The following is a 14,078-nucleotide window of genomic DNA, read 5'->3' on the forward strand; positions in this document are numbered from 1 at the left end:
TTCCTCTTGGAGTTGGTAGTTCATTATAGTTTTACATTTCCTAGGCTTTGGGTAGTCCACATGGTATTTGACATTCCCCAATGACTGGTTGGTTAATTTTGTAGAATTAGTTTCCATCTTTAGGGAAGTATTTCTGAGATTCATTAATTTTTAACCAAAGAAATCTTATATTTCTAAAAGCTCAGAGTCTTCTCTTAGGTATCTGATTAAGATATCTGATTGTTACTATATATTTCTGAGGTCTTTTATTATGAACAATTTCAAACCTACAAAAAATAGCTAAAATAGTATAATGAACCAATTCATGGCTAAGCTAGCTTTTATACTCCCAAATTTATTTTGAATAAAATCTTAAATATATCATTTTGTTATGATTTATTTTTATTTACACAGTGATAATTACATTTTTGATAAAAGTCTACCATAATAGTTTTTACAGATAAAGAAAGTTGAAGTAAAGAGATATGGAAGTATAGAGAAGTATATTTTAGAGAATGTTTCAATCCATTGGTCCAATAGATTTGTCATACTGATAGCCTCCTTAGTTTCAATATTTCCTTCTGCTCTTGACATACACAAGGGGAAGAATTTCCAGGTATCTTAAAAGCAAGACACAAAGTGCACACAATGTTAAGAAAGTCACAATTAAATAAATATAAATATTTCATAATTTTCTTGTATATATCCTCCCCCCAAAGGAAAACCCTGAAAGAATGCAAATTAAAAATAATAAAAATGGTTAATTAGAGAAGTGGTATGGAGTGGATAGGAACAAGGGGGGACTAGGACTTTTTTCTTTTCATGGTGCTAGGGATTGAACTCCTGGTCTAGTGCATGCTAAGCAAGAGCTGTACCACTGAGATACACTCCAGACCTATTAATCTATGTATTGTTACTTTTTTACTTTTGAACCATGCAAGTACACTTTAAAAATAAATGAAATGTAGAACATCATATGGTACATCTTAAGGATGTACAATAAACAAATAAATACTATTTTTTCTTCTCATATGCTCTACTGCTATACAAAAACTAGGGAAAGCTTATAAACAGGTAGGTTTGAAAATAGTATTAACTGAATACCAGAGTCATTGTCAATTGGAAAAGTACACTTCTAATTTTTTAAAAATTACTTGATCTTGATCTCATCTCCTTTTGCAATAGTCTTAATTATTATAGCTCAATAAGGATTAGAAAGTGTATATTAAAGATCAATTGATCTTTAATAGCTCTTAGATTCTGTGGGTATCTTTTTCTTAGACCCCTTCTTTCCACATCTCAATCAACTAGGGCTTATTTCTGGTTTAGTTTTGTTTTGTTTGACTCAAGCCAACCAATTCTCCCAGGCTTTGCTCCCACCTCCTGCCCTTGGAATCTAGTGACAGCACTTCCCCTACCTCACTTCTGCTTCTTTTTTAGCCGTTTTCTTTTCTCTAGAAAGGATTATGTCCAGTAGGGATGGAATGTAGCCAAACTGAGTCCCAGAGGACCCTTGTGTACTCTTCCCCCCTCAACACTTAATTGGTGTTTCTCTCATAACAGCAGCTGTGGTTCAGAGCAGTTCAGTTTAGTTCACAGGCCAGTTTGCTCAGCATCTAATATATGCCAGGCACTCTGATTGCTATTAGAAATGCAGACGTGAAAATACTCCTGCCCTAGGGACTCAAAGACTATCAGGGATGCCAACAAGAAAGCGAAGTTATAACGCAGAAAATTAAAATTTGAGTTTGAGGTCCGCAGAGTTTGTCATGGTTCAGGTTAGAAAGTGGCTAGGGTGATGGGATTGAGAGGGATGGGTAGGAAAACTTCTTATAACTGAATAAACTGAATCTTGAACATGAATAAGAAATAGTCAAGTCTTTAGTTAGGGGCATGGAATGGATATTGATGGGAAAATGCAAACAATGGTCCAGAATTCTAAATAATATTTTTTGCATGTGGACTCATATATACTTTTAGTAGGAGATAAAGTACTAGCCGGAGAAGCAATTAAGGAAAATAGGGACGATGCAGAAGGCCTTCCTCTATTCTACCACACATGCCCTTGGGACTCCCATCATTTCCTAACTCAGAAGCCAGGAAATGGTTCCCCAACATCATTTTAAGTCCCCAGGAGAGAGAGATGATTTCTGTGTTACTTGGGATACAAACATTTGCCTTGAGTTCCACGCAGGAGGAAGGTGGGTGACGGTCAGAGCCTTCTACAATTGATCAAATCCCACGCTTTCTCTCATTCCTATTGTTAATGTTCCTATTGCACGTGCCTGACCTGAGATTGATGGCAGACAAATGCAGAAATAGTCCCAGTCACTCTTTTCTGAATGAAGGTTCAATCTCCTTTTCAAATTTACCTGGCACAGTCTGGGAAATTTCCATTGAATTGCAAATCTCCCCTGGGTCTCTTAGGACTTATTCCCTCCTTTTCCTCATTCCTCTTATCTTCTCATCATATGGATAACCTTCCTCCAGCTAGTGCTGCTGCTAGCTAGGTTCCTGATGTCTGAATCATCTTTATTTGAGAGCATCTCCATTGGAAACTGAAGTTATAGATGAAGGGATCTACCTTTCAGTAGAGAGATTGGTTAGAAACCAAGACTTCAGCCTTATTCTTCCCTATTCTGAGGAAGGATGAGGCATAAAAAAAGAAAACTGATACTTTGTACTTAAAATCATCAGCAAAAAAGTGAAGGCATGGCTTTGAATGGGACATTTTTCAATCACTAGAGATGAAGAGAGCAATCGGTAAGTGCAACCAATCTTTTCAAGATAGGTAAGTTGTGTCCCCCTCCAAATTCACCCCTTGCCTTCCAGCCCGTATAGTTCATGTAGTGACCTATCTTGGAGCAATTTGGGATAATTGTCTCTCATTTCCAATGTGCCTGGTGAAACCTATGACAGCGATCACATTGTAGGAGACCATTCTTTCTACAGGGAGGGAAGGGTGAGCCCTGATGGTTGACTTACTTCTGGCCAGAAGAATGGGCAATGTGGCACAGCCTCCTTAGGATCATGAAGCCCTTTTGCTCACCAGGCAGTAGTTCAGCATCTGAGGAAAGCCCAAGAAAAGAAGCAGATTACCCAACTTCTTCCTGCTTCCCAAGTGCTGTGTTCATGCTCTAGAACTCTGAGGATGCCAAGCTCTTGTCAGCATCACAGTACATGGCATGGGAAGGGCTGCAGGATGGAGCAGAATGTTTAATCATAAACAGGGAAAGAGAATTCTTTCAGGGTGGCCTCCATCATCACAGAGACATCAAGGCCATTCAGGGACAGGTAGGAGGAATTCCTTTCATATTTAGAGTTGGGACCTCAACTTTCCTGTCAGTTCAGTAATAGTGTATAGGTTTGATTCAGTGGAGCGTTTTCACAGGGAGTAACAGAGCACCAGAAAGAGTACACTTTGGGGTGATCAGTGCTATCTCATTATACTCCACCCCTATGTCTGTGCTTTTGCCCAAATGTACTATATTTACATGCTGTTCTTTTCCACTGAAGAAGAATCTTCTCTCTTGTCTATGCCATACTCATTTTCTAGCACTTATTTTAGGCATCACCTTTCTCCAGAATACTGCCTGTCTCTGTAAGTCTCACTATGGTTCCCTTTCTGTCCCTGTAGTGCTCTGTATGTACCCATAATATTCCACCTGACACATATTTTAATTTTTCTGCCACCTCATTAGGCAGTGAGCTACATGAACATATCAAGAATGTCTCCTTCATCTGAGTCACCAAATGCAGCATTTGGTACAGAATAAATACAGAGCAAAAGTCAAATCATTTCACTGACAATACAGCAATTTCTATAGAAGCTGGAGAGAGCCCCTGAATGAATGCCTAAGGGGGGGGGGGAAACAGAACTGTTTTGTTCTAAACAATAGGTACAAGAATATTCCTACTCACACATCTGGACTCACAGGTGAGAAATTGTAGATTAAGAGTCTAATGTTTGTTGGGGAACAAAGACTGTTCAGCTGTGCTAGAGAATAACAGAGCTGGCAGAGAACCAAACATTTTAAAATCAATTCTTGAACTTTGCATGGTTACACGGGGTCAGTATTCTCTTGATAACTGAAGCTTTTTTAAAAAACAAAGTTTCAGAATATTATTGATTTGGTTTTTCTAACTCAAGGTGGTCTTCAGAACTGGAAGGATTTGAATCAAGGGGTAAGCACTTCATTTCTGATTTCACTAATAATTTTGCAGCCCCAAATCCATAATTGTATCTTTGACAAATCATTGAATACAGCCCAAATTTGTGAAAAGGTCTTAGATTGGTTGTTCAATAGGGTAAAATATCATGGATTGAAAAAGCTTAAGGAACTAATACGTGTGTGTGTGTGTGTGTGTGTGTGTGTGTGTGTGTGTGTTGGTACCAGGGATTAAACCCAGGCGTGCTTAACCAAAGGCTGGCTTTGAATTTGCCATCCTCCTGCCTCAATCCTCCTGCCTCAGCCTCCCAAGTCACTGGGAATTAAAGGTGTGTACCACCATGCCTGGCAAGAACTCATCTTAGTATTCCCCAAAATATTTAAGTAGGTATGGAAAAGTGACTGATAGATTGAATTAATCAATATAGTTTATTCCCATTTTCCCTTTTCTTTATGGCACCACTTGCTTTAGAAATGTAAGCACTTTATGGACATTTGAGTTCAGTTAGTCCCTTGGGTTGTTGGAAAAATTCTCCATGAAAGGGTGATTTAATTTCATATGTGTGCAAAATGGCCTAGATGCCTGTTACCCATAGTACAGCTGGGAAGTTGAAGTATAAGCAAGGGCTAGAACTTTTAATAGTTTTCCAAGGTAGCAGCAGGAAAAGTCTGGATTGTGGTGTCTTAACTTACAGCCCAGGGCTTTCTCTGTCACATCACTTGTCAGTTTAGTCTTGGAAACTCCTTTAAATCCTTGCACTATTATGGTTTCTTATAGAATTTTACTATTAAAGAGCATGGAGAACTAGTCAGTCAGTGAGTGGAGATGTAGGAATTCAAAGATAAGCCATCTGGCTCAAATTCTGATCCTGGTTGAGTGGGAGTCATATTCTTCAAAAAAATAAATTTTCTGTTATTTTCCCCAAATAAGATGCCAATGATACTGTTATAATGATGAGGTATTACACTTAAGATTTAAAAATAAGAGATATGGATATGAAGGAGGTTCATGGCATTTTTTTTAACTTAAGCTTTAGTCATCCTTTATAGAAAAACTTCTCCAGCTCTAAATCAAGTAAATGATGATGTTGGGTGCTTTGAATAGTAACAGGCTATGTGATTGATTGGAAAAAGTGGAGATATGTGTGCCATACCGTGGTAAAATAAATTTTAGGACTATACCCTCTCACCAGGGTATGTTCATATTGTCACACAGGTGGAAAAAGATAATGACACCTGGCTGGAACCAGAGCAGTGGTATGACAGAGTTTGTCCTTGAAGGCTTCCCAAATCTCAACAGTACAAGAATGGAACTGTTTTCTGTGTTTCTTCTTATCTATCTGCTGACTCTGACAGGCAACATATTGATTGTGGGGGTGGTAGGCACCGATACTCGTCTACAGACCCCTATGTACTTCTTTCTGGGTAACCTGTCTTGCTTGGAGATTCTGATCACTTCTGTCATCATTCCTAAAATGCTGAGCAATTTCCTCTCAAGACAACACACTATTTCCTTTGCTGCATGTATCACTCAATTTTATTTCTACTTCTTTCTTGGGGCCTCTGAGTTTCTACTGTTGGCTGTCATGTCTGTTGATCGCTACCTGGCCATCTGCCATCCTCTGCGTTACCCCTTGCTCATGAGTGGGGCTGTGTGCTTTCGCGTGGCATTGGCCTGCTGGGTTGGTGGACTCCTCCCTGTGCTTGGTCCCACAGTAGCAGTGGCCTTGCTTCCTTTCTGTAAACAGGGTGCCGTGGTACAGCACTTCTTCTGTGACAGTGGTCCACTGCTCCACTTGGCATGCACCAACACCAAGAAGCTGGAGGAGACTGACTTTGTCCTGGCCTCTCTTGTCATTGTGTCATCATTGATGATCACCACTGCATCTTATGGCCACATCATCCTTACTGTCCTACGTATTCCCTCTGCTTCGGGTCGTCAGAAGGCCTTTTCCACCTGTACCTCCCATTTGATGGTGGTGACCCTCTTCTATGGAAGTGCCATTTTTCTCTATGTACGGCCATCACAGAGTGACTCTGTGGACACTAACTGGGCAGTGACAGTGATAACAACATTTGTGACACCTCTGCTGAATCCATTTGTCTATACCTTACGCAATGAGCACGTGAAGGAAGCTTTGAAGGACATGTTCAGAAAAGTGGTAGCTGACTTCTTAGGGAATCTTTTACTTACTGAGAGTTTGAATAAGAAAGCAGTAAAGCGAAAGTGAAGGAACTCAGTAATTAGTCTTAAGTCCAAATGTTCTCCTTTGTCATTCTTCCCATTATCATGGACCTCATCAAAGGACTGAATTCTGGAACCACTAAAAAACTTCAATGTTATTGGGTCTGCCCTTTTTCACTTTCAGGCAAAATTTACTGATTCTATATTGTATCTAATAATAACCCAAACAGTTGTTGATATATCACGATCAAGATCATTGTCATTTTATACGACCTTCCAACTTATAATATCTTAGACTAAGGATTCATGATCACCCAAAGAATCTAATGATGTATTTCAGAATATATATAAGCCTAATTAGATATCTAGATGTTATGGTGCTTGAACATATATGCATTTGACTGGGAAGGAAATTTGTAGCTTTAACCCAACATTGAGAGAGATTTGTGTATCTTCAAAAGTTAAAAGCCGATTGTCTCAGTAGAAACTTCCAATTGTTTATATAAATCAAAAATTCTAAGAAAAAAATTGTCATTATAATTAAAAAGGAACAAAATAGACTTTTTAAAATTGTGTATGTTGAGACAAGTTCTCACTAAGTTGCTTAGGGCCTCACTAAGTTGCTGAGGTTGGCCTGGAACTTGCAATCCTACCACTTCCACCTCCCAAGTTGCTAGGATTAAAGGTGGATGCCACCATGCAGGGTAAAAAGAAATAGACTCTTATTTGAAAGAGTGTGTTCTTGAAAACAAGACAAAGAGTCTTGTTCTTTGGTTTCCCCAAGACTGCAATTGCCTGATTTTCTCTCATTTTCAGTTTTCTTCTGTGAGTGTATCCTCCTCAAAAATGTCATTAAATAATAGAGCGATTGCTCACTGTCAGGCATCTATCATCTGCCATTTGCCTGCCTCTCACCTGTCCATCGCCTGCCTTACCCCTATCCATCACCCAACGCTCGAGGTTCACCTCCCGATGGTCAGACAGCTGCCAGCAGATTGACCGCAGACCGCCAGTGGAGAACCAGCTGCCTGCTGCTGGCTTGAAGTTCACTGTTACAGTACCTGCAGGTTTGATTACACGTGGCTGCCGCCATTTTGAGACAACAGCCAGGCCCTGTAGGACCCCTGGCGGGACAGACTGAATCCCGTCTCCAGGATCTCTCAGCCCAACCAATCACTCCCTGCCTCTGGGGCCCTCACATCAACTGACTGCTCCCTGCCACCAGGACCCCCAGACCAACTGATGGCACCCTATCACCGGGAACCCAGACCAACCGATTGCACCCGGCCTACTGGATCCCACAACCACACCAAACACACCCGACCTCCAGGACCACTGCCGGACCAACTGCATCCTGTCTCCAGGACCTCCAGCTGACCACGTCCACCCCTGAGCTGCAGCTCCCCATTTGCCAACACATTTGGAAGCCAGAGCAGCCATCTTGGATAATCCTGGAAACCGAAGCTCCGATCTTCGGGTGGGGCAAATCCCATCCTGAGATGCCTGCTGGAGGCTTGAAGCTCATTGGCAGGTACCTCTCATACATCAGGCTACTGAACACTGGGAGTTTTCATTAGTATATGACTATTATACAGTAGATTTTCTTTTTTCTCCTTTTTTAAAAAATAAGTTTTTATTTCTTTACATTTCTTGCTTTCTTTTCCTTCTGTTTACCTGTTCCCTCAGAGTCGCTTTCTCCCTTATTTACATGATGCTATTGTCCCCATAGGGGCTATTTGGTCTAGGATTGCATAGTGTCTGAATTGGGCACTGCTAATATTGATCTCCCCTTAAAGAAAGGGTTTTGGAAACCTATAGGGCCACTATAAGCCTATAGGGGGAAATCTGCAATACCCCAGATCTGCAGCGCTAGAGGGGAAGATACATGAACAACATGAAAAAACAAGGGAAGAAAATGATCCAAACAAATCTAGATTCTATAGTAATAGAATCCAATGACAGTATGTTAGAAGAAATGTCAGAAAAGGACTTCAGATTATACATGATTAAGATGATTTGCAAAGCAAAGGATGAGATAAGAGAGCAAATGCAGGCAATGAATGATAATACCAAAAAGCTGAGAGAGCACCTTCAGGAAGCAAAAGATCATTTCAACAAAGAGATAGAGATTCTTAAAAAAAAAAAAAACCAAATGGAAATCCTTGAAATGAAGGAGACAATAAACCAAATAAAAAACTCAATGGAAAGCATCACCAAAAGACTAGACCACTTGGAAGACAGAACCTCAGACAATGAAGACAAAATATTTAATCTTGAAAATAAAGTTGCCCAAACAGAGAAGATGGTAAGAAATCATGAAAAGAATCTCCAAGAACTATGGGACATCATGAAAAGACCAAATTTAAGAATTATTGGGATGGAGGAAGGCACAGAGATACAAACCAAAGGAATGCACAACCTATTCAATGAAATAATATCAGAAAATTTCCCGAGCCTGAAGAATGAAATGGAAAATCAAATACAAGAGGCTTACAGAACACCAAATGCACAGAATCACAACAGATCCACACCAAGGCACATTATAATGAAAATGCCTAACATTCAAAATAAAGATAGGATTTTGAAGGCCGTGAGAGAAAAGCATCAGATTACATATGGGGGAGACCAATACGGAGAGCAGCAGAATTCTCAACCCAGACTCTAAAAGCTAGAAGGGCCTGGACCAACATATTTCAAGCTCTGAAAGAACATGGTTGCCAACCAAGAATCCTATACCCAGCAAAACTAACCTTCAGATTGGAAGATGAAATAAAATCCTTCCATGATAAACAAAAGTTAAAAGAATTTACAAATAGAAAGCCTGCACTACAGAATGTTCTCAACAAAATATTCCATGAGGAGGAAATGAAAAACAACAATGGAGGTCAGCAAAGGGAGGAACTACCTTAGAGAAAAAACACTCAAAGGAGAAACCAAGCCGACTTAAAAATCAAAAATAAGCCAAATGACTGGGAATACAAATCATTTCTCAATAATAACCCTGAACGTTAATGGCCTAAACTCCTCAATCAAAAGACATAGACTGGCATAATGGATTAAAAAGAAAGACCCAACAATATGCTGCCTGCAAGAGACTCATCTCATAGAAAAAGACATCCACAGACTAAAGGTGAAAGGATGGGAAAAAACCTACCACGCACATGGACCCAGTAAAAAAGCGGGGGTTTCCATCCTTATATCAGATAAAGTGGACTCAAGCCAAAGTTAGTCAGAAGGGATAAAGAAGGACATTTCATACTGCTTAAGGGAACCATAAATCAGGAAGACATAACGATAGTAAATATTTATGCCCCAAACAATGGTGCATCCCTGTACATCAAACAAATCCTTCTCAATTTCAGGAATCACATAGACCACAAAACAATAATTCTGGGCAACTTTAACGCACCGCTGTCACCACTAGATAGATCTTCCAAACAAAATCCAACCAAAGAAACCATAGAACTCAATAACACAATCAATAACCTAGACTTAATAGACATATATAGAATATTCCATCCATCAACGAGTGGAAACACTTTCTTCTCAGCAGCACATGGAACCTTCTCGAAAATAGACCATATGTTATGCCACAAAGCAGCCCTTAGGAAACACAAAAAAATAGAGATACTGCCTTGTGTTCTATCAGATCATAATGGACTGAGAGTAGAAATCAATGACAAAATAAACAGAAATTACTCCAACACTTGGAGACTAAATAATATGCTATTGAATGAAACATGGAAAACAGAAAACATCAGGGAGGAGATTAAAAAATTCTTAGAGGTCAATGAGAATGATGATACAACATATCAAAATCTCTGGGACACTATGAAAGCGGTACTAAGAGGAAAATTCATTGCATGGAGCGCATTCCAGAAAAGAATGAAAAATCAACAACTAAATGACCTAACATTACAGCTCAAAGCACTAGAAAAAGAAGAACAGAATAACAGCAAAAGTAGTAGAAGACAGGAAATAATTAAAATCAGAGCTGAAATCAATGAAATTGAAACAAAAGAAACTATTCAAAAAATTGACATAACAAAAAGTTGGTTCTCTGAGAAAGTAAACAAAATAGATAAACCCTTAGGCACACTAACAAGGAGAAGGAGAGAGAAGACTCAAATTACTAAAATACATGATGCAAAAGGAAATATCACAACAGACACCACTGAGATACACAACATAATGAGAAGCTACTTTGAAAATCTGTATTCCAACAAAATAGAAAGTACCGAAGACATTGACAAATTTCTAGAGACATATGCTCCTCCCAAACTGAACCAGGAGGATACACGATTTAAACAGATCAATATCAAGCAATGAAATAGAAGAAGCCATTAAAAATCTACCATCCAAGAAAAGCCCAGGACCAGACGGATTCTCAGCTGAGTTCTATGAGACCTTCAAAGAAGAACTCATTCCAATACTTCTCAAAGTATTCCAGCAAAAAGAAAAGGAGGGTACCCTCCCGAACTCATTCTATGAAGCTAATATCACCCTCATACACAAACCAGGAAAAGACACATCAAGGACAGAAAATTTTAGACCAATTTCCTTGATGAATATAGATGTAAAGATCCTTAACAAAATATTGGCAAACTGTATCCAAAAACATATTAAGAAAATCATGTACCACAATCAAGTGGGGTTCATCCCTGGAATGCAAGGATGGTTTAACATCTGTATATCAATAAACATAATCCATCATGTCAATAGACTTAAGGATAAGAATCATATGGTTATTTCAATTGACGCAGAAATAGCATTTGACAATATACAACACCCCTTCATGCTGAAAACACGAGAAAAAATAGGGATAGTAGGAACATGCCTGAACATTGTAAAGGCTATTTATGCTAAGCCCATGGCCAACATCATTCTTAATGGAGAAAAACTGAAAGCATTCCCTTTAAAAATGGGAACAAGACATGGATGTCCTCTTTCACCACTTCTATTCAACATTGTCCTCGAAACTCTAGCCAGAGCAATTAGGCAGACTAAGGAAATTAAAGGGATACAAATAGGAAAAGAGGAACTTAAGCTGTCACTATTTGCTGATGACATGATTCTATGTTTAGAGGATCCAAAAACCTCCTCCAGGAAACTTCTGGACCTCATCAATGAATTCAGCAAAATAGCAGGCTATAAAATCAACACGCATAAATCTAAAGCATTTTTATACGCAAGCGACGAAACAGCTGAAAGGGAAATGAGGAAAACAACTCCATTTGCAATAGCCTCAAAAAAATAAAATACTTGGGAATCAATCTAACCAAAGAGGTAAAAGATCTCTATAATGAAAACTACAAAACACTGAGGAATGAAATTAAGGAAGACCTTAGAAGATGGAAAGATCTCCCATGTTCTTGGATAGGCAGAATTAATATTGTCAAAATGGTCATACTACCAAAAGTGCATTACAGATTCAATGAAATTCCAATTAAAATCCCAATGATGTACCTCACAGAAATAGAGCAAGCAATCATGAAATTCATCTGGAAGAATAAGAAACCCAGAATAGCTAAAGCAATCCTTAGCAGGAAGAATGAAACAGGGGGTATTGCAATACCAGAACTTCAACTATACTACAAAGCAATAGTAACAAAAACGGCATGGTATTGGCACCAAAATAGATAGGTAGATCAATGGTACAGAATAGAGGACACGGACACAAACCGAAATAAATGCAATTTTCTAATACTAAACAAAGGTGCCAAAAATATGCAATGGGAAAAGATAGCCTCTTCAACATATGGTGCTGGAAAAACTGGAAATCCATATGCAACAGAATGAAACTAAACCCCTATCTCTCACCCTGCACAAAACTCAACTCACAATGGATCAAGAACCTTGAAATCAGACCAGAGACCCTGCATCTTATAGAAGAAAAAGTCGGTCCAAATCTTCAACTTCTTGGCTTAGGATCAGACTTCCTTAACAGGACTCCCATAGCACAAGAAATAAAAGCAAGAATCAATAACTGGGATAGATTCAAACTAAATAGCTTTCTCTCAGCAAAGGAAACTATGAGCAATGCAAAGAGAGAGCCTACAGAGTGGGAGAATATCTTTGCCTCTCATACTTCAGATAGAGCACTAATTTCCAGAATCTATAAAGAACTCAAAAAACTCTACACCAAGAATACAAATAACCCAATCAACAAATGGGCTAAGGAAATGAACAGACATTTCACAGAAGAAGATCTACAAGCAATCAACAGATATATGAAAAAATGTTCACCATCTTTAGTAATAAGAGAAATGCAAATCAAAACTACACTAAGATTCTATCTCACCCCAATTAGAATGGCGATTATCAAGAACACAAGCAACAATAGGTGTTGGAGAGGATGTGGGGAAAAAGGTACACTCATACATTGCTGGTGGGGATGCAAATTAGTGCAGCCACTCTGGAAAGCAGTGTGGAGAATCCTTAGAAAACTTGGAATGGACCCACCATTTGACACAGCTATCCCACTCCTCGGCCTATACCCAAAGGACTTAAAATCAGCATACTATAGAGATACAGCCACATCAATGTTCATAGCTGCTCAATTCACAATAGCCAGACTATGGAACCAACCTAGATGCCCTTCAATTGATGAATGGATAAAGAAACTGTGGTATATATATACAATGGAATATTACTCAGCTATAAAGAATAATAAAATTATGGCATTTGCAGGCAAATGGATGAAATTGGAGAATATCATGCTAAGTGAGATAAGCCAATCTCAAAAATCCAAAAGAGGAATGATCTCACTGATAAGCGGATGATGACACATAATGGGGGGTGGAAGGGGGGCAAGAATGGAGGAAGGAGGGACTTTGTAGAGGGAAAAGAGAGGTGGGAGGGATGGGGCGAAGGAAAAAAATAACGGAATGAATCAAACATCATTACCCTATGTAAATGTATGATTATGCAAATGGTATGCTGTTACTCCATGTACAAACAGAAACAACATGTATCCCATTTGTTTACAATAAAAATAAATAAAAATAAATAAATAAATAATAGAGATTGTGAAGGCATAATCTTAAGTGTTCTTTCCTTTTGTCCTTATACTCTGTGAGGAAATTTCATCCCTTTAATAACTATGTAGTGGTGGTTATCATATTCATATCTCCAGGCCTAACCTATCATCTTCAGACTCATAGATGTAACCACCGACATGACAGCTCCATGGAGATGTGTCACACTCAGTCTGCCCAAGACTGAACCCCATGTTTCTTTACCTTCTGTCTCCAACCTTGATCATCTTTCTTTGTTCTCTAAGTAAATGTGGTGGATCAATATTCATCACATAAGTCAGAAAACTAGGAATTCATTCAATTCATTCTTCTATCCATTCTACCCACTAAGTAGCTCTCAAATTCATCCAGTTCTCTTCATTTCCACTTCAATCTAATTGATCTTTTCAAAACTACACTTGATTATGTCATAATCATCTACTTTCACATGGCCACTTACATAATTTCAATGGCATTCCACCAAGATAAGTCCCCAAATCTGATTATCATCTATAAGGTCATGCATTTTAGGGTCTTTGCCTACTTCATGAAAATTTCTCACAACACAGTTCACCATTACATCCTTACACTTCACTTTTCTTATATATTGGCCTTCATTTAATTCCTCTCTCCTTCCAGGCATCCCTTTGTATACACCACCCCCCTTCTTCAGAGTGAGTTCAGATATCTTTTCAAGAGTTATGTCCTTTATAAATTTTCCATATTGTC

General features: G+C 38.8%; 1 protein-coding gene across 1 annotated transcript; it reads left to right on the forward strand.

Moving 5' to 3' along the window:
• The first annotated feature begins 5,365 nt into the window (after positions 1-5,365).
• Positions 5,366-6,856, forward strand: OR6S1 (olfactory receptor family 6 subfamily S member 1). The gene has a single exon (XM_079125980.1). It carries the CDS (start codon positions 5,378-5,380, stop codon positions 6,377-6,379), a length of 1,002 nt encoding a protein of 333 aa, XP_078982106.1. The 5' UTR covers positions 5,366-5,377; the 3' UTR covers positions 6,380-6,856.
• Positions 6,857-14,078: the final 7,222 nt, after the last annotated feature.

The sequence above is a fragment of the Sciurus vulgaris genome (genome assembly GCF_902686455.1).
Source record: "Sciurus vulgaris genome assembly, chromosome: 2".
Classification (NCBI taxonomy): domain Eukaryota; kingdom Metazoa; phylum Chordata; class Mammalia; order Rodentia; family Sciuridae; genus Sciurus; species Sciurus vulgaris.

What these genes read in the sequence shown, in the direction of transcription:
- OR6S1 (XM_079125980.1), top strand. Translation starts at nt 5,378, where the DNA reads ATGACACCTGGCTGGAACCAGAGCAGTGGTATGACAGAGTTTGTCCTT.